General features: G+C 37.9%; 1 protein-coding gene across 16 annotated transcripts in view; it reads right to left on the bottom strand.

Moving 5' to 3' along the window:
• ESRRG (estrogen related receptor gamma) overlaps window positions 1–20,477 on the bottom strand; it is a 641,686-nt gene that overhangs the window by 221,361 nt on the left and 399,848 nt on the right. For 2 of the 16 annotated variants that reach the window (XM_025358707.1, XM_025358672.1), the window contains exon 1: window positions 2,836–3,064. The exons of 12 other annotated variants lie outside the window; for them this stretch is intronic. Coding sequence is in view for 1 of the 4 variants with exons in the window: in XM_025358680.1 (XP_025214465.1) it covers window positions 2,836–2,891 (56 nt within the window). In the remaining 3 variants the exon portion in view is untranslated. Of the gene's footprint in view, window positions 1–2,831; window positions 3,217–20,477 lie in introns of those variants that run through there. 2 more of the 16 variants (XM_025358680.1, XM_025358738.1) reach the window with 2 other exon arrangements.

Genomic DNA, 20,477 nt, shown 5'->3' with positions numbered 1-20,477 from the left:
TGTGGGCTCCAAGTCTAGAGTTTAAGTATTCTTACTCGAAAAAACAAAGTGTCTGTTCAGAGTTCTCAAATAACATCACATCTAAAGGGACTTGGCCAAGCTCTTATCATTCCCTAAAAAAAAGAGGCATCCCCTCTGATTTTGGCTTTTTGTTGTTGTTGTTACTGTTACTGCATAAATTTTTCCTTTCTGCCTGTTTTATCACTTATAATTTGACATTATGGAATTACTTTGGGATTGTTGTATTTTTTTAAATTAGTATAGATTTAAAAAAGGAGAGATGAGAAAAAGAAAAAACATGAAAACCCTGAAACAGAGAGTGAAGCATGCAAAATAAAACTTGTGTAGCTCCAAACACGAATCTTAAAACACAAAACTCAAATTTTCAATGTCTGGACTTCAGTGATCAGGCTGAAATTTACTAAACTGTTCCCTCCTCGCCTTGTCTGTTTTGGAGTGTTTCAGTTGCCTTTCCTTCTTCCAACAGCTGTGACAACTGTTAAAACAGTCAGTAAAATTAAGTCCGCTCTATAATCCTGTAGTCAATGTTACATTTTAATCAGAGGTTGAAAGGGATTCATGTGATGAGCACACTCATTTAGAATGATTAGACTGACACATATGTCAAAATGAGCAGATATATTATTTTCATCTATTTATGCTATCAGCTATTACTGCTATTAAATGTGAAACAAGCTTTCAAGTATTATGTTCTTTAATGTGCTGGCACATTTCCTAAAATAAAAAAATACATAGTTAGAGGTTAACATTTTAAGCTCTCTTAATGGTGGTCAATAAATTGTATGAATCTTTTTAACAACCTCCAAAGCAGAAACTGTCCAATATTTTCCTCTAAAACTGTGTAACTCTGGTTTCATTTCTGTGTATACACACACGTGATGGGGTTTAACCCAGTACAATTACTATGAATATTAATAGCATGTATAAATTCTGTGGTTTATTAATTGAGACAGAGAGGCAGATGCGTTGCTTAGCGTTAGATCTTTCTGTCTGTCCAGTGAACCACGTAACCATCAGAACTGCAGGCAGACAATAAATCTGTATTTTTTAAAGATGACTTTTAATTGAGCCCAAAAGAAAGCTAGTTTGAATCTTGCGCCAAAGCCAAAAGGACATGTGCCTTGATTTCATTTAAATGCATCTGCTTTAAGAGGCTTATCTAAACGAATTATTCAAATTAGCTATAAGAAGTTAAATTCAAGGAAACTACTTCAAAAAGAAGGCTCTGGGGGATTTTAAAAGTTTGTTTTCTTTATTTATTTACAAGACAAAGTTCAGAATCTGGGCGTGCTTGGATAAGACATTCTTCCTGACACGAGGACATCTTAAACTCTCCAATTCTACAGCCCGAAGTACACTAACCTTCAAACTACACGTGAGTGGGCAGTCCTACCTTTGTTTATTTTTCATGTTTATTTTTACACATCTTAAGGTTGTTTCTTCCCTTGAGTGTTTCAAACTGATGCAAGCACAGCCGTATAATCTTTCAGTTCCTCCTAAATCCATCTCTTGGCTAATATTCCCTGTGTGAGCGTGGACGTGGGCGGATGTGCATGTGTGAGCGTGCATATACACACACACTCACACTCACGCTCAAACATACAGGAGCAGCCACTGAGACTGCAAGTCACTTTTCATCTCTTACTTAATTACAAAGCAATGCAATATGCAGTCACTAAGGACAGCTAGTGGACATCTACCTATAATGCACTACCTCATCTTCTAGAGTTTGATATTTTCTTCACAATCTATAGAGAAAAATGTTTGCCAAGGGCACTCTTTTCAGAATTATAACAGTTGGTATTACTGTAATGTGAAAGCAAAGCAATATAACTGACTCAACAGAAAGGGAGATAAACCAGTGACAGCTCTGGTGATACACTAATATTTTATCTTAACAGTAGGTTGAAATTAAGTTTATGACCTACTCATTTACACCAAAATGCCTAATTTACTTCTCGTACCCCCTACGCACTCCCCCCCTTTAGTAATCTAAATATATATTTCCGTGTGCATAAAGATATTCATAAATACTAATTAAACTGCATGTAAGAACGAAAGTACTTTTCTATATTTTCTGGACACAATAAATGAGACAAATCCACACTCTGAACAGTGTTTATTTAAGAGGAAAATTTTTAAGTCACTACTGTTTCTTCTTTAGTTTTTTTTTTTCCCCCCCTTAAATATTTATAATGTGTGAAAATCTCATGTTACCTAATGGACTGATTTGTCAGTTAAGTGCTGACTTAACGCTAACCATGCAAATAACATTATTCTAGCTCAGAATTGCATAGGGCTAGTTTTTAAATTGTTCTCTGAAGGAGAATTAGTAAATGTGCAATTTTGCCTCTAACTCTGCGCGGTAAGAAATGACAAGGAGCTGAAAATATCTGTCAAACTGCAAATACATAAGAGGCACTCAATAGTATAAATCATTTTGAATATTGTATTTTAAAACATCTTTCCTTGGGAAAATGGGTTCTAGTAAAAGATGCATTTTAACAGTTCACTAAGCATTTGTGCCAAGTGCCTATTCTTAGCACCTGAATAAGAAGTGACTGTCACACAGCTGTTTTACTGACAGTCACTGAGCTTTGCCTGAAAGGTAACATTGTAGTCAGAGAACAATTCTCGACTTACTGAATTAGGAGATCACCCTCAACACAAAAGACACAGACAGACACAAACAAGCACTCGTGCACACAAAATACCCAGGGCATTACCTGAATCAGTGTGTAAAGATACAGTCTGTCCGCCCCCACTCCCGCACCCCCACGACGAGTTTAAAAAGGAAAGAAAAAAGGTACCTACTCTTCCTCGTAGTGCAGAGAAAAAGATTCAGGAAGGCAAAGTTCTACCGAATCCATGTGCGACCGGCAACCATTATTTGTGCACCCCAGCTATAAATCAAAGTTTCCTTGACAGAGCACAGTGCAATTAACACAAATGTTCTCCTAGTGACAAGCCTATAGGCACAGCCAGTTGGGACCAAAGCTCTCACACTCTCCTAATCAAGGACTTAAAGCCCCGATTGGAGCTTATTAATATGAAGTAGGGCTTTACATATGCAGTCCCACCGGCCCAGCCGCGCAGCCGATTGGGGGGCCTCTGCCCAATCAGGAGGGAGGCGACGGGAGGCTGCACGGAGCGAGAGGAGCCAGGCAGGTAGGCAGGGTGCAGAGAGCCGAAGGGGGCTGGAAACTGAGAGTGGGCAGAGAAAAAGGGAGCGGAGAAGGGAGCGGTTGAAACGCTCCCAATACACACTCTCGGGTTTGATTTTTTTTTTTCCTTTCTTCTCTCTCTCTCTCTTTTTTTTTCTTCTGGGAAGCTACAAAAGAAACATAACTAACTTAACTCTCTAAGCACTGGAGGGATTTGCCTTTGATTTCTAACCTAAGATCTCTTTTGCCTTGAAAAGGAGAACTCACGCAGACTCTCAGTTAATTTGGGAAAGGATTCTGCGGAAGGTAGAGAATTAAGTTTGTCCTGCCGTTGTCTGTGTTTTGATTACACCGGGGGCTGCTGTTTATTTGGTGTTGTACTTTCTCATGTATTCCTAATCATGTCTTTTCCTGTTTTCCTGATGTATGCTGGGCATTAAAAATAATAATAATAAAAGACATTCTTCTAAATTGTTTGAGCATGTGAACTGGGATCGTCATCTCTGAGGTGGAATGCAGTTTTACACAACTACAGAAGAGGAAACAGTGACAATACAATATGAGAGAATGCCTAAGTAAATTATATGTGTAAACCTTTCTATACCAGCGACTGTCTCTTTACGTGTAGATACAACGCATAGCTTTTCAAAACAAAGGTAAACAACCGCAGGACAAATTGGCTTCTTCAGTTTTAGGGGTGGGGAGACTGAGGGTTGTGGGGGTAAATAGCGAATTAAATCTCTCTCAATGCATTTTGACAAAATAAAGACAGCATTTTTTTTTTTTTTTTTTTTTTGTAGGGAGAGCATTACTAAACAGTGCACTAAAAGTATTCTTAATTATTTGTATGTATTTCAGTACAAGCTTCCAAACTAGGAGGCATATAATTATATATATGATTTTACCCAAAACATCCTGCTTTCAAATAAAACACAGTGTACATATTTGTTTCTATACATAAGGCACCCTATATGCTTTAAAAAATAAACCCAGAAACATAAACCATCACACAGTCTGGTCACTATAAGAACTAGTTTCAAACAGATAATAATTTACAAAACTAAGAATTCTCAATCAAAAGTGTTCAAAAAATAAATAAATAAAAGGAGGATATAAGAGGACAAGTGTGTTTTTTCCTCCTTTAATTGTGTATACCGTGTCTTTAATTTCCATATAACAAAGAGTTTGCTTAGGTCCTATTTTAATCTACAGGATTTTTTTATACTAGCAAATGTACATTGGAATAGATACCAGCTATTTATGGCGAAGAGATAACTGCTACCTTATGGAGAGTGAAAAACCCACAATTTTGATATAATTCAGCTCTACTGCTTATCAACCTTTTATGTCTTAAGTCCTACATGATAGAAATAGGATAATCTTTGAGATCAAAATAAATTAGTTCAGATATTCACCGTGTGTTAAATTCACTAAATTAGGACTCAACTCCCTCAACCCTCTCAAATTTTCTAGGTCTTAAAAAAAACAAAACACTAAAATAGAGCAGCCACATTAAAATTCAGAATATAAAAATGACAGACATGATTTGGTCCCCCCACAGAAGAAAGCAATTTCACTGCCTTGTATTTAGCTATATCTAAGATATAGGCCTGATTACTTTTATTTGTGTTCTAAATGCATACAAAGTTTCTAGATCAGAACTCACATAGCAAAAACGGTGCCTCAGAATACTGTATAAAAGCAGGTAGTAAAAGCTTAATTACCAGTAGCATTATGCTGTCTATATTGTTAAATGTGAACTCTGCAATTAAGATGTAAATTTGGTTGTGAGCAGTGAATTAAAAGAGCTTTGAGATGTAGAAGAAAATCCAAGCATTCTGCAGACACTGAGAGAGAAAAAAATTGTCTATTCAATCTCAAATAAGACATGTAATCATTTTACAATTAAAAAAATAAATAAAACAGGCATTTTGCAAAAGAAACAAGATTTTTCTAAAATACACTCAAAGAAATATGGAAGCTAATACTGCATTACAAAGACAGAAAAACATCCTTTGATTCATATGGTTACTATCTTGATTTCTGAATAAACTAAAATTCTCAGGGTAATTAATAGATTCAATTGTACATACTTTAAAAAAGATATACCAAAAAAAAAAAAAAACCAGAAACTTTCCTTCTTGGTTTGACTATGGATATTTCTGTAAAAAATATAAATTATTTAATGTACTCAGTGCATCTTAATGCACTCAAAGAACGCACTCCGATTTTGCACCTGTGCAGAATCCTGTACTGTGTTCAGTTTCTTTGCATTATCATGCTGTGACAGAACCTGTTTATTTCTCCTTTGAAATGGCTTTTTAAAGACAAGATTTGTAGCGTATTTACCAGTGGACCTCAAGTCACCAAATTCCGTACAAGTGATCTTTGATTTCCCATAATTTTCTTATTTCCCTTTGGGTACTTATTTGCCCTCATTATGATCCATTTGACTTCACTGGTGTATATTTTTAAAGATATTTAGACTCATACTTATGTGTAAGTCTTTTTGCTGTGCTCACAGAGATACATGTACAAACATACACAGTATCATTCCCACTGATTTTTCACTAACCATATTTCATCTACGCAAGGTGCAGTGTTCACTGAGCTCACTGCTTTCTGAGTGATCAGACATGTACCAGGTTTGTAGAGTTGGATGTTTTCCCCTTGGGATCAAAGTATCACCTGTACAATTCAAGGACCTAAAGACTATACTTACTGTCTTGAATCCAATTTAACCAATTTAAATTTTTTTTTAAATCCTCTTCACTAAACTTGTGAGACAGCTTCCAGAACCTTTTACAAATACACAGCTCAGTCATCTCAAGAAACTTCCCTGGTCCCAGATTTTTCTCACCTTGAAGGAGAAAACAATGTATAATCATGGGAAATAAATGCACCATGAGTAATACTGAACTTAAACCTTCAAGAATCTCAATTACAAAAAATCTGGAAAAAAAACAAACAGATAAACAGCCTAGGATACACATATATTCCCAGTCTATACACTTCACAATCTTACCACAAGGAGTCTACCCAAATCAAGAAAAACTGAACCAAACAAAAGGATCTCTCACGATGGTTCCACAAAGACTATTAATAAATTAGTTAATATCAGTCTATTATGCATCAGACTCTTAGTGTATGCATAGTTTCAATCTCTTCTTCCTGAAACAATGTAGTCATAAATATCCAAATAAATTCATTTTCAGTCCCAACTAATGCAATCACCAAGCAGAGAATATACTTCATTTCTATTTCAAAGAACAGAATGAAAACAAGCAAAACTCAAGTGGAAACAACAGGAAGATTCCTATAGTCGTATGCACCAGACATTTTACTACATTTAAGTCAGAATCATTTCCTGCAACATTCTAACTAGGAATTTTTATGTTGCTAGAAGGTGATGAGAAATGCTTGCTGTTATTGCATATTAACAGCTATATTTAGCTCCTACCTTTCTTTTCTGAAAATTAATAGGACTAACCTGCTTTAAAATGTTCAAGTTTATCACTGTCATTTTTGAAGCAAGTTTTTCTTTTATATTACGCATTCATCATTTGTTAAATATGTAAAACTAAACAAGGCATAACAAATTTAGATTTTCAAATTGCCTTGTAATCTTTCCTCAGGAGTATAAAATCTTTGAAAAGCTGTTTAACTTTTTGAACTATTTTCCCTGCTGTCTTAAATGTATCATATATAGTATAATATACCATCCTACAAAAAGCAAACCAAGACAATTACTAACTACTATCTTTAACTCCAAAAGAAAACCTTGGGAAAAGAACCTAAAATGACAAGCAAAGCACCAGGCTCCCTTCTACTCCTCATGAGCTGTGTGGCTATGGGCAGGTCACCTCACTTATCTGTCCCTCATTTCCTCATCTGAGAATTGGGATTTCCTTTGTGCTATAAACCTGCTTAAGAACACACCTTTCCCACTGAGAACATGCAGACTTCTTTCGAAGTCAGGATGACTACTTTACACTATATTACCACCAGCCCTCTATCAATTCATCATTCCTCATTTTCTGTTGCCTTTCATTTCTAGGGCACAGGCTTTGATATTTAAATTATTGTCTCGATTGGCAAGAAGCAATCATTTCTACTGAAAGTGATCGCTTCCACAGAAGCACTAATAAAAACCTTTCCTTTTGACAAACCTCTTGTCCTATAAATCCATCCCATTCCCAAATTATGGAGTCTATATATATAAAAAAGCCCATTCTCTGGGGAGCAACTATCTAACCTCCATAACACACTAAACTCTTTCCCACTGTGTTTCTGAAAGCTGAAGAGGGGGGGGAAAAGAATCAGAGAAAGACAGAAAAACTAATAGAGGCAATTCAGTTTCTGTTTAATTAATTCAGGATTATTTCATTTTCATTTTGTCAAACTAATAATACACATGGTGAAATGTCAGTAAAAATTAAATTATAAACTACAGTAGCTCCAATGGGAAAACTGACTTTAGTTAGGTTGTATTTCCATCATACTTGCCCTGGTAAGATACCAAATGCATTTCATAGTATCCTACAAGCTTTCTATAATCTGCATAGCATGTATTTACAGAGCAATAGTTAACGTTTTGAGATTATACATTAATAAATGAGTTGCAGTTATATTCTTTCCTGAATGTTAAGCACCATGAGCTAAATGCAGAAAACATTCAAGGTCAATGTCCCATTTTAGACCTTTTCAGGCAGCTGTAATATTATGATAATCAAGCTTAAAATATTCCTATAGAAAGAGTAAATTAGCCTTTTCACTTGAAAGATGATTATGATAAACAATAAACCTAAGAGAGGACAAAATCCCTATTTTTAAAAGCCATAAATTGTTGACTCAATCATGTGTGTGATAGTGTTGTCCAAAATAAAGGGTAGCTTAACTCTGAGAGGAAGGTGGAGGGAGTAGTGGAGAAGGAGGGGGAAGTGGAACACACATGACAGATTCCAGAATAAGCAATCCATGCTTTGATACCAGTAAAATGATCAAATTACCCATCCTAACCACCCCATTCAACACATAATATATTTGAGTCTAAGATATATATATCATAAAACATCAAAAAAAGCACAATGTATTTTTTTCCTGACATATATGGATATTCAATACAAGTTTAAAAACTTGCTTTTCCTGTGGCTTGTGTTAATCCTTTTGTCCGAATTTTCAAAGGACTAGTGGAAAAAAAAATAAGATATTAACATCTGGTATCCATATAAACAGGTTTAAAGAGTTATACTTTTTTTTGATGTTTGAACTCTCTGACACACTTCTAAGATTACTTTTTATAGATGACTCTGTTTGATAACAGTCTCCTTCCCCCAACCAAGGCAAATTAATTAGAGGTGTGTGTTTGTCATACCTGGAAGAAGGTTTTAGAGTAAGGGATTACAGGTCCTTCTGGAACATGCCTTGGGTTCGGATTCCAATTATGAGGGGTGAGGCTTTGGACTGGAGTCAGCTTCACCCATCTTAGTCTCAGTTTCCTCAGCTACTAAATGGGAATAACAATAACAATCTTGTAGAAGTATTATGGGGATTAAGCAGGTTAAACCAATTTAGCACAATATCTGGCCCCAGTTTGGGGACCATATGATCCAGTGGGCTGAGGAAGTTTTGGCTTGTACCAGTTGTCCTAGCGTAACAATTTGCAGTAGCACCTTCTTACACCCTCCATAGTGTCCCCGTTTGGAGAATGCATTTTATTGTCATCCTACAATTAGTGAGCCTTCCATAAATATTAGTTATATTATTTTTAAATCTTTAAAAATTATTTTACAAACTTTTAAAACTTAACAGAGAGATGCAAGAGAAAGGCATTGTAATTCATTTGGCCTCCATCTCTGACTAGGAGTGGAAGATACCGGATACAGAAAAGAAAGTGAAGTGCAAGTTCGTTACATTATGAATTGCTTGCCATACTGCCACATACATATACATTGGCTGCATGTAACAAAAGGGAAAACTAAAAGATGTCCCCTTAAAGTTACGATGATGTTTTCTGCATGGGGATGAGGAAGACAGACTTGGGAAAGTTAACTGATTCTGCTGACTCTCCAGAGAATTCAATTGTACATTGTTTACCAGAAAGAAGGGGAGAAATTGCTCACAGTCCATTTCTCTTCCTTTAAGACACTTCTTACACATCCCTCTACTCTAGCAGTTCAGTCAATAATGCTGTTGATTTTATTACTATCCCAAGTACAAACTCATTCACCTAGGAGCTCTTTTGATCAGATATCCCAAGAACTCAATTTCTTCACAAGGCTTTGCTCTTGTTACATTGAATGGCCACTAATCTATGGCAGCACATAAAGTCTGGGCAACGGGGAATTACAGGCTGGGAAAGACCATAGGGATTATGAGTCCAGCTTGGTTACTTTACAAGTAAAGAAAATGAGGCTCAGGATGGTTAAGAGCCTTAACCCAGGTTACATACCTAGGTAGTAGGAAAGCTCCTATTAGAAAAGATTACATTTCTCCCCTTTCCAGTACTTCGTTAGCAACAAGCTACCAATGTTAATGTCACAATTGTTCACAATATACTAGCGCATAGACTTCTGACGGAGATCTGACCCGTATGAGGACAAAGGTCCAGTAAAAGCCAAGGGACATCTGAACCCAAGAGATAAATATCCAAGTGTAAACCAAACGGTCCTCTACTTTCTCCAAAAGTTTAGAAAGGTTAAAAAAAAAAAAAGTTACATATTTAAAAAGAAATGGGAATGTATTAGTAGAAATAAATTCTGTCTTCTCCTCAGCTAATTATTGTCCTTTTAGAAGCATATTTTAGCTATCGTTTCTTTCAAGGATTCAGTTTTGTTAAACAGCCACACCTTTCCTTACTCTGAACTCTATCTGACTGTAATCTGTGAGCTGGGCTGGGTCTGACAGTGTCCCCAGGGCCAGTAATGGAACTCAAGAAATATTCCTGTCAATGTTATAGGAACACAATGAATACGTCTTGGATAAGTGAATGAATGAATGAACTAATGACCAAGGCTATTACTCAGTTAATTATTAAATTTAAGAGAGGCTGCCAAATTTAATGAGATAATTTAAGCCGGGTAACTAGAGTAATACAGGAAAAATTTAAGAGATAACATGATTGAAAAAAAATAGGCAAATGGTGAGGCGGAAAGTTGGTAGAAAAACATAAAAAGAGGAAAAAAGAATTGAGGGCAAGGCCTGCGCCGTGCTATACTAAGGCGCACCAGCACTTCATCATCATTTATTCTTCTGATAGCTAAGAAGGAGCAATGTAGAATGATTGCTGTCTTCCACTACTTTCTAATTTTCCATGTTTTGTAAATATTCATACTGACTATTGGATAATGAAAACAATTATTATTAAAACAAAAGCAAACAAACAAAGGTGCCATATCAGTACCTAAAACTGTGACCCTTCCCAGGGTGACATGGAAACATTTTCTCATTTAATCTGACAGCAAATGCTTTTAAAAATCGTGATCCCATGTCCTGAAACTAAAATTTTTTAAGTGTTCAAAAATGATTCTTGTATGTAACATAAAAATTTCTATATTAAGGATTCTAAGTACTTTTCATTATCTAAAGATTTCTTTGGTTAAATGTTGACAAGGATCCCATGAAGAATGGTCACGGAGTTCCTGTTTCTATAAGATGTTTGACTGGAGCAGAGTGAACACTGAATACTTTCAGTGGGAAGGTGGATTTTTCCTCTTATGGGGGGAGGAGGAAGGGAATTAATCAGCAGAATAAGGCAAAGGTCTTACCTTTAGGCCGCTCTTTACCTCTCTTTACTCCCTGCAGTTTTTAAACAAGACCTGTACGTTTTGCTTGATGATTTCATTGAAAGAGCAAGACCCTGATGAGAACATATCACATTCTAGAGAGCCAACCGTTATTTCTAGAAAACCACATTTTGGATGCAAAAAAGAGTGAGATTCCCTGGTTCAATTATCACACATACATACGCATCTATCTAAATGCAATATGTACCCCCAAAATATGTACAACTCTTACATATCAATTTTAAAAAGAGAGAGTAAGACAAAGAATTCCTTTTCCATTTCTGTGGTAGATTAAATTACAGGAATGGTGGCGGGGGAGGGGCATGAGGACTGTACTCAGGACACTGAAGTCCTGGGGTTCTTATCTCACCTACAGTTTGTAACCAAGTGCACAGATATTTGGATCACGAAGGTTTATCCAATCAAACTGTGTCACCGAAAAGCAAGAGTTCAGTTACCAGTTGAATTAGGAAACTAAATAAATCAAAGACCATTTTTGTTAGTGAGAACAGACACGGATTAATTCATCCTTCGATAAATTAGAACGTTAAACGAAGAAGTGAAATTTAACAGAGAAAGATTTTTAAAATTTTTATATTTTTAAAATATAGACAGAAAAGTTAGCTGTTTAGAACATTTAAAAATTCTAATTAAGAAGTGGAATATCCAATATTTTTGCTATAATTTAACATTAACAAAGAAATTTCACACGTGCTCCTTTTGTTCCTCATGACAACTCGCTGTAGCAGGTAGAAACTTCATTATTATTATATTATCATCCCATTTTACAGATGACACTGAGATTCAAAAGGTTTGTTGATTGTCCAACAGCACTCAGTTTTCATGCTGCAAAGTTAACATCTGGATTTATTGATTTTTTTTTTTTTTTTTTTTTTTTTTTTTGAGACGGAGATTTACTCTGTCACCCAGGCTGGAGTGCAGTGGTGTGATCTCAGCTCCCTGCAAATTCCGCCTCCCAGGTTCAAGAGATTCTCCTGCCTCAGCCTCCCAAGTAGCTGGGACTACAGGCGCCCACCACCCCACCCAGCTAACTTTTGTATTTATAGTAGAGACGGAATTTCACCATGTTGGCCAGGCTGGTCTCAAATACCTGACCTCAGGTGATCTGCCCTACTAGTGAAAATGTACAATACAAAAAGAAAACCACTGGGCTTGGTGGTGTGCACATGTAGTCCCAGCTACTCCAGAGGCTGAGGGAGGAGGATTGCTGAAGTCCAACAGTTCAAGGCATCAGTGATCAATGATCAATGGTCACACCTGTCTATGAATAGCCACTGAACTCCAGCCTGCAAACATAGTGGAACCCCACCTCTAAAATTAAAAAAAGGGTGGGGGAGGGGAGAATCCTGTGGTCTCAATAATTTCCCTTCTCTAGCAAGAATTTTACTCTGGTTAGGTACAGCTCCAAATTGACTGCTTTCCCTTTCTGAAGTTTCCCAGCCATACAACCACAGTAAAATTCGAGGATATCCGAGCTAAGGAACCCAGAGACTTAAAGAGGAGCAAAATCATTCCTCATTAAGACAGAAGCAACAACAATCCAAAAAATATAACTCAACTTTAAAACTACCATATTTGCTTAGAATTTTTCAAAGATCCCCTTGTTAATAAAATAGAACTATGATCAACCCATACAACATAACAGCTTTCAAACATTCGTGTTTTCTTCAGAATTATTCTGATTCATCTGTATAATCTTTCTAGCCTGCAGTATAAGGGCTTTTTTTTTTTTTTTTTTTTTTTTGTCATACTACCAGGTGCTTTGGGGCCTGGGCATGTTACTGCTGAGAAGATCTTGGGAGAAAACATGGCCACATTTTGCTTTCCATATTATCAAAGATGATTAAATAAGACAATATTAGCTATAATGGACTCTTTTTGTGGTGAGAGCTTTCTAGTACTGCCCATGTTCTCCCCCAACATTGACTTCATTGCCATCATTGAACAGTTAAACCTATTCAATTATTCAATCCTAATCAATATTTTGAGATGTAAAGAAAGTAAATGTAAATATTTTGTTTATTTTTACCATACTTGATTCATGTGCTCTTACTGGAGGAGAAAGTTACATATTTATAAATAAACCGTTGCAAAACAAAGCGGGGGAGGTCCTTTTCTTGTAATTCTGGCTCTCATTTAGTCAGCTACAATATTTAGCAACACAATCCGCAGGGTAGATAAAACACTCTCAGGCCTGGCGCAGTGGCTCATGCCTGTAATCCCAGCACTTTGGGAGCCCAAGGGGGGCGGATCATCTGAAGTCAGGAGTTCGAGACCAGCTTGACAAACATAGTGAAACCCTGTCTCCACTAAAAATACAAAATTAGCCAGGTGTGGTGATGGGTGCCTGAAATCCCAGCTACTCGGGAGATTGAGGCAAGAGAATCGCCTGAACCAGGGAGGCAGAGGTTGGCGGAGATCGCGCCACTGCACTCCAGCCTGGGCAACAGAACAACAGAGCAAGACTCTGTCAAAAACAAAAAACAAAAACAAACAAAAAAACAAAAAAACACCCAGTCTCAAGTGTTCCCTTTGGGAAGCCTTCCTGAAAGGGCACCAGGCATCAATGGCCTTCTCCTCTGTCTCCTATCATGCTTTGCACTCACTGGTCTAACTGGTTTGTGTCAAGGTAGATTGTCCTTATGTGTCTCTGCCTTCCACTGAGTAAACTTCTTGATGGCCTTTAATCCTCTGCCCTGTGCCTAGCACTGAAATCTAGACATTTTAGACTCTCAACAAATATCTGCCAAATAAATTTCTGATTTTGGCAAAAATGTTCACACTTTGATATGGTTTGGCTATTTTGCATCCTCCAAATCTCGTATTGAAATATGACCTCCAGTGTTGGAGGTGGGCCTAGTGGGAGGTGTTTGGGTCATGAGGGCAGATCTGTAAGGAATGGCTTGGTGCTGTCCTCCCAGTGATGAGTGAGTTCTCACTCTGGTAGTTCACTAGAAAGCTGGGTGTTTAAAATTTTAAAGTGTGTGGCCCCTCTCCCCTCTCTCTTGCTCCCTCTCCCACCATGTGATAGGCCGCTGCCCCTTCGCCTTCCGCCATGATTGTAAGCTTCCTGGAGCTTCACCAGAAGCAGGTGTCAGCACTTACCCTTCTTGTACAGTCTGTAGAACCGTGAGCCAAAATAAACCGCTTCTTTATAAATTACCAGTCTCAGGTCTTTTCTTTATAGTAATGCAGCAACAGACTAACGCACTCATACAACTTGATTTTTTTAAAAATGAGTTTCAATGTTTCTCTGAAGAAATTTTGTCAGTATTTTAATGGGGCTAATATATTCTACATATATTTGCTTTCCTGGGTCACTATACTCACCTTCACTTCAGAAAGATGGGAACAGGAGGGGAATTTTCCAAGTGTCTATTACTAGGGTATTAACCAGTAACATTTTTAGACCCTATGATCCATACAAAATATGGTGCTTTTAGGGAGTTAAGGACTTTTTTTTTTTTTTTTTTTTTTTTGAGATGGAGTCTCTCTGTGTCGCCCAGGCTGGAGTGCAACGGTGCGATCTCAGCTCACTGCAAGCTCCGCCTCCCGGGTTCACACCGTTCTCCTGCCTCAGCCTCCCGAGTAGCTGGGACTGCAGCCACCACGCCGGGCTAATTTTTGTATTTTTAGTAGAGATGGGGTTTCACCGTGTTAGTCAGGATGGTCCCGATCTCCAGACCTAGTGATCTGCCCGCCTTGGCCTCCCAAAGTGCTGGGATTACAGGCGTGAGCCACGGCGCCTGGCCGTTAAGGACTATTTTAACTGTGATATTTATCCCCTCAAGTTGACGTCACGCTGACTTTAGGGTGAGGGTAAAAATACCATCTCTGAAGTTCCCCTCTCTTTCTCAGAGAAGCAAGATGTGGTAGAAAGAATGGTTGAGGAAGAATGGTTTTTGGTCATCTGTACGCTTGCGCTAGGTGCTGCATTTATTTCACTGGGCTTCAGTGAACAAGAGGGAACCGGTGCGGTAGTTTTCAAAGTACGGATTCCCGATCAGCAGAATCTCCATCAAGTAGAAGCTGGTTGAAAACACAGATGATTAGGCTTCACCCCAACCTACTGGGTCATGGGGATAGATCCCAGCAGTCTGTGTTTTAACAAGCCCTCCAGGTCATTCTGGGACATGCCAGATGTGAGAATAGGATCTCTACAGACCTGTTTCATTCTAAAAGTCTACAGTTTCATCATCGGGAACAGAGCTTCTATTAAAAATAAATGGCTCAGAATTCACTTTATTATTCATATATTCTCCATCCCCAGCCCCTAAGTTTTTTAAACTTCATGTTTCAACACATTGAGTCTTAAAAATCAAATCCTGCAACAAGAAATACCAAATAAATCAATCAATAAAGTGATGCTGGCTGCTATGGCTCAGTCTGCAGACAGCAATATGGTCCTTGAACTTTTAAAAACTTTAAATTCAGTTCTTTCTCTGGTTAGTATATGTCTCATGGTTCACTCAGCTGCATCTGCTTCAGAGTTTGAAGCAAAAGCCTTAAAATCGGTAGAGACAGATATAGTGACCAGAAGAGCTGCAGACAGTGGTTCACCCTTGTTTTGAGCCTGGCTTCTGTTATTCTTTGGCTGGTAGACAGGTGGGCTGATGGGTTAAAGTCTTGTATGTCTCAATTTCCTCATTTTAAACATGGTGATGACTCCAATCTCACACTGTTGCTAAAGGGGACTAAATGAAATGGTCTACATATCATTGGTTTAAACCTTTGAAACATTCCAATCCTCAGGCCTCACCCCAGCCAATTAATTTAAAATCTTTGGCATCAGGAGTTTTGAAACATCCATCCCAGGTGACTTCAATACACTGCCAAAGTAGAGACTGAGACCCACTGGTAAATTACTTAGCCCAGGTCCTGGAATCATTATTTTACCATTATTGAACTGTATAAAGGAAGTGTACGTAAAAGCATAAACTTTGATATCAGATGGCCTCGTTTTAATCCTGGCTGTACAGACTGTTGGCTGTGTGACCTTGGACCTTACTTACCTGAATTACTGGTTTTATCATCTGTTAAGAACAACAATTAGCAAGAAGGGATTAAAAAAACAAAAACAAAAACAAAAACAAAACAAACAAAAAAAAACTTCTCTGCTTACTCCATAAGATTGTTGTGAAAACAAATAAGATAACATAAATCCACGCTCACTGTGATTGAGGCAAGTATAAGAAAATATTCGGCCGGGCGTGGTGGCTCAAGCCTGTAATCCCAGCACTTTGGGAGGCCGAGACGGGCGGATCACGAGGTCAGGAGATCGAGACCATCCTGGTTAATATGGTGAAATCCCGTCTCTACTAAAAAGTACAAAAAAAAAACTAGCCGGGCAAGGTGGCGGGCGCCTGTAGTCCCAGCTACTTGGGAGGCTGAGGCAGGAGAATGGCGTGAACCCAGGAGGCAGAGCTTGTAGTGAGCTGAGATCTGGCCACTGCACTCCAGCCTGGGCGATAGAGCGAAACTCCGTCTCAAAAAAAAAAAAAAAAAAAGAAAAAGAAAATATTCGTCCTTACATACAAGCCCACAAAAACTATCAGTGGCTTGTGTTAGATGCCAAGTCACTAAATGCAAGTGACTTCCAGAACTTCACCAGTTTTGCAGATGAGACATCGTTTTTTTTTTTTTTCTTTGAGGCCATGCTAATACCCCAAAGCCCAACTGTGATCATAGGATGAGATAATCTGGCTCCACATTGGAATCACCTGAAGACCTTTTACAACTACAGCTGCCTGGGTCTCACCCAAACTCACCCAGTGAAAATCTCTGAGGGTGGGGTCCATACAGTGGTATTTTTGGGATAAGATCTACTGGGGATTCAAACTGCAGCCAACATTAAAAAGAAGGAAAAAGGTGAAGTTAACTGCTGAGGAAGGGGCTTAGGGTAAAGTGAAAACCATCTATGGACTTCAGCTTTTGTAGTGACACAATGCTGAGAAACCAAATTTCCAGGGATCCGTCAGTTTATGAAACTTTACTAAAATAAGTCCTGTACTGCCAAGCATCTAAGGAGAAAAAAGTGAACCATAAAATGCTTATCAATGAAGAGCTGAGTATAATGTAAAAATCTATTCTAAATACTATGCTTCAGAGTAAAAACAGATGTAAAATGGTTAAACAGAATCTGTGGTATCGTAAGGCAATCAAATTTAGTTGCTTTTCATTTTCTTCCTTATATTCCTATGTATTGTTTGGATAATTTTACAATGAATGCAGATTATTAACAGAAAATAATAGTCAAACAGAATGTAGTAAGGGGAAAAAGTAGATTAAGTAGGGGAAAAGTATGAAATGGAGAGACAGTAAAATAAATGCCAGAGCTGAGAAAGATGAAACAGCGTGCACTTATAAGTAAAAAAATAATTCTAGGACTCTCAAAGTGCTAGAAGATTCCTGAGTACACACCAATGTTTCACTCCTCTCTGCCTAGAAAAATCTTACTTATCCTTTTTAAAAATTGTATTTGTTATTTATTTACTTTTGAGACAGGGTCTCACTCTGTCACCCAGGCCTGTCACCCAAACTGGAGTGCAGTGGTGCAATCATAGCTTTCTGCAGCTTCAAACTTCTGGCTTGAAGTGATCTACCACTTCAGCCTCTCAAAGCACTGGGATTACAGATATGTCCCACTGCAACCAGCCCCTACTTATCCTTAATACTTAGTTTACCTTGGAGTGGAGGTCAGGGGAGGTTCCCAGTAGGATAGAGACCTCAGCATCCCTCTATCATCTCAACTAACCAAATGCTATTAATGTTTTCTTCATATTTTATCTGATTCTCCCGTGACTGTAAGCCTCTTGAGAGTAAAACTGCATCCTGTTCATCTTTATAAATAATCCTGACACTGAGAGACAAGTGCATAAATGGTATCTCCAAAGATTCACATTAAAGTGAAAAAAAAAAAAAAAGTTCCCCGTCTGTGGGAAACAGGCAGAATAAGATGTGATAGAAACATAGCCCTACATAAGCTATTTTTTAAAATAAAAACAAAACAAAGACAAGTCCTACACATAAATTATCTTCTGTGATCTTCTGGACTTTCTATTTGAGGTTAACAGTGAAGAGCTGCCAATGTTCATTGCTCAGTGGGTTTTGATCGACTGGTATGTGGAGTTTATACCAATAGTTCTCAAAGGAAAAGATCAGTATCATCCAGGAACTGTTAATGTAAATTCTTGCCCCTGCCACCCCAGAGAAACCCTGGGGATGGGATTCAGCAATCTGTGCTTTATCAAGTCCTCCAGGTGATTCTGATGCATGTTCAAGTCTGAGACCCGCTGGTCTAAATTAAAAGATTTAGAAGAAATGAAAAGCCAGCTCACTGCTAACTCCTTCTCAAAGTCTATTTCGCTAATATGGCTCTCCTATATGTGCCATGAAACCCCAAACTCTGATGAGCAAATGTTTCAAAACAGACCAAGACACATCTTGACTGTTAAAATTCCCACGTCTGACCCCTCAAGAGAATGAGGTTTGAGATGCAAAGGACAAGCCTGTCTCTTTCCTACAGTTTATCCTGCCAGACTCCTTCATTCCTCACTCTGTTCCCTGCAGATTGTCTTGTAAATGTGGCCACAGACACATCTTCAGCCCTGAGTCTGACTCCTGACCTCAGCTATGTTAGCCCCTTTGCTGCTGAAGAACAGCCCCTTGGATCACTGACTTGCTATTATTCTATGCTTAATAGCTCCAACCTGTGCAATATTTTTTATCTGGCTACAGTCCTATCTCTAAATTCTCTATTTTGAATGAATACCGATTTTGTGACATGAAGTCTGCTATATAATGAAATGCAAACAATGAAAAGGCTAAATCAGTTTACAAAAAATCTATTTGTCAAACAGTGTGGAGATGTTCCCAATTTAGTCTGGGCAGTTCATGCAGCTCTTGATAAGGGAGTTAAAAACCTAGCTGTTCACAGAATGAAAATAAAGGCATCTGCACCACAGATATATTTTCCTTTCAAAAGTCTTTGTTGTAACTTGTAGCTAATTAAATGCCCTTACACAAGAGGTGCACACACACAGCAAAATCAGAGAATAATTTTACAAGGGAGCCCCAGAGAAGAGAAGAGCACAACACAAGCTTCCCACTACCATCTCTTATATTGCATTTACATTTCTATACAGCTTCATCAGCCTGACAAAAAAAGCACAAGGGGAGGCCTTTTTTGTTCAATTTTGGACGAGAGAGATTTCTAAGCCCTGCAAAGGAACGTGCTTAACATTAAAAAAAAAAAAAGAAGAAGAAGAAAGAAAGAAAAAAAGAAAGAAATTGTAACCCTGCCTTAGATGCTTGTGGAGAAATAATGCTTTCTACACACCTTTCTGTATCACTGACAGAGGAGCTAAAAAATTATCAAGAACTTAAAGTGTTCCATTTTTTAATTTGTAGTGTTTTCTTCACTCCTAGAGATTATTTGCAGGCAGAGGTGCCCCTGTATTAAGCTTGACATTTATTTGAGTGGCTTTGAATTTACTATGTCACATTTGTCAAAATGGGATTATACATATATATTGACATTCTTTCAATTTTCCACCTTCTGAATTTAACTATTTCATTGGGCAGATTTTAAAGTGTTAATTCTCAGATGAATTTTTTTTAAGTCATATATGAAATTGGTTCTCAAATATAACTGGCATTGAGTTATCACAGTCCCCCTTCTCTCTTCTTTCACGCCCCCGTCCCCATATGGGAAGACTGTCCAACATAATGGGATAGCATTGGATATAAAAACAGAACATTGTCTAAACAGAAGAACCATTACTAGAGAATTGAAAGCTCTTTGGGGTCGGGGTAATTTATATTATAATTATTTCTTTATACCTGTTCACAATCCTGTGTCACTACACGTGTGGACTCCTCAGGTTAAAACACCAACCCCACAACCCCTTTCTAACACTCCACCCCACCCCTACACATACCCCAAAATACCCCCCTACCCATACACACACACACATACCTCTTTTCCAGATGGAAACTCAGAAAGATCACCTCCTCTCTGGAGGCATCTTTTATCCTGCCATCCTTTAGCATTTTCGTATCTGTACGTGGTTTTACTTCTCTTATTAAACTGTAAGCTCCTTGAAGGCAGTAACCCTGTCTCATCTCAGAATGCTTGGAACACAGCTTAGGGCCTGACAGACTGGATGTTATTGAATAGGCTGTTTAATGAATAAGTGAATAAATGCAAGTCTAGCTGGGCAATTGCTTTCTGAGCTTTGAACTCTTACTATTATGAAACAGATGAATTCATGCAACCTTCTTGATGTCAAAATATGCCACACTTTTGTACATGGGTGCTTGGAATACACTTGTCAGCTTTTAAGTCCTTTTGGTTCTGACTCTAAATCATCTCTACATTCTCAAAGTTAAATTCCAACTGCCTGAATTTCCTCACCGGTGGTTTCATTGGTCTCCCTACCTCTGTTTTTCTGCTTCTTCCTAATTCATTCTATATGCCATTCTCCAG

This window comes from Theropithecus gelada, chromosome 1 (genome assembly GCF_003255815.1).
Source record: "Theropithecus gelada isolate Dixy chromosome 1, Tgel_1.0, whole genome shotgun sequence".
Lineage (NCBI taxonomy): Eukaryota > Metazoa > Chordata > Mammalia > Primates > Cercopithecidae > Theropithecus > Theropithecus gelada.
The sequence above is the reverse complement of the archived record's forward strand: the minus strand, read 5'-3'. Positions and strand labels throughout refer to the sequence as shown.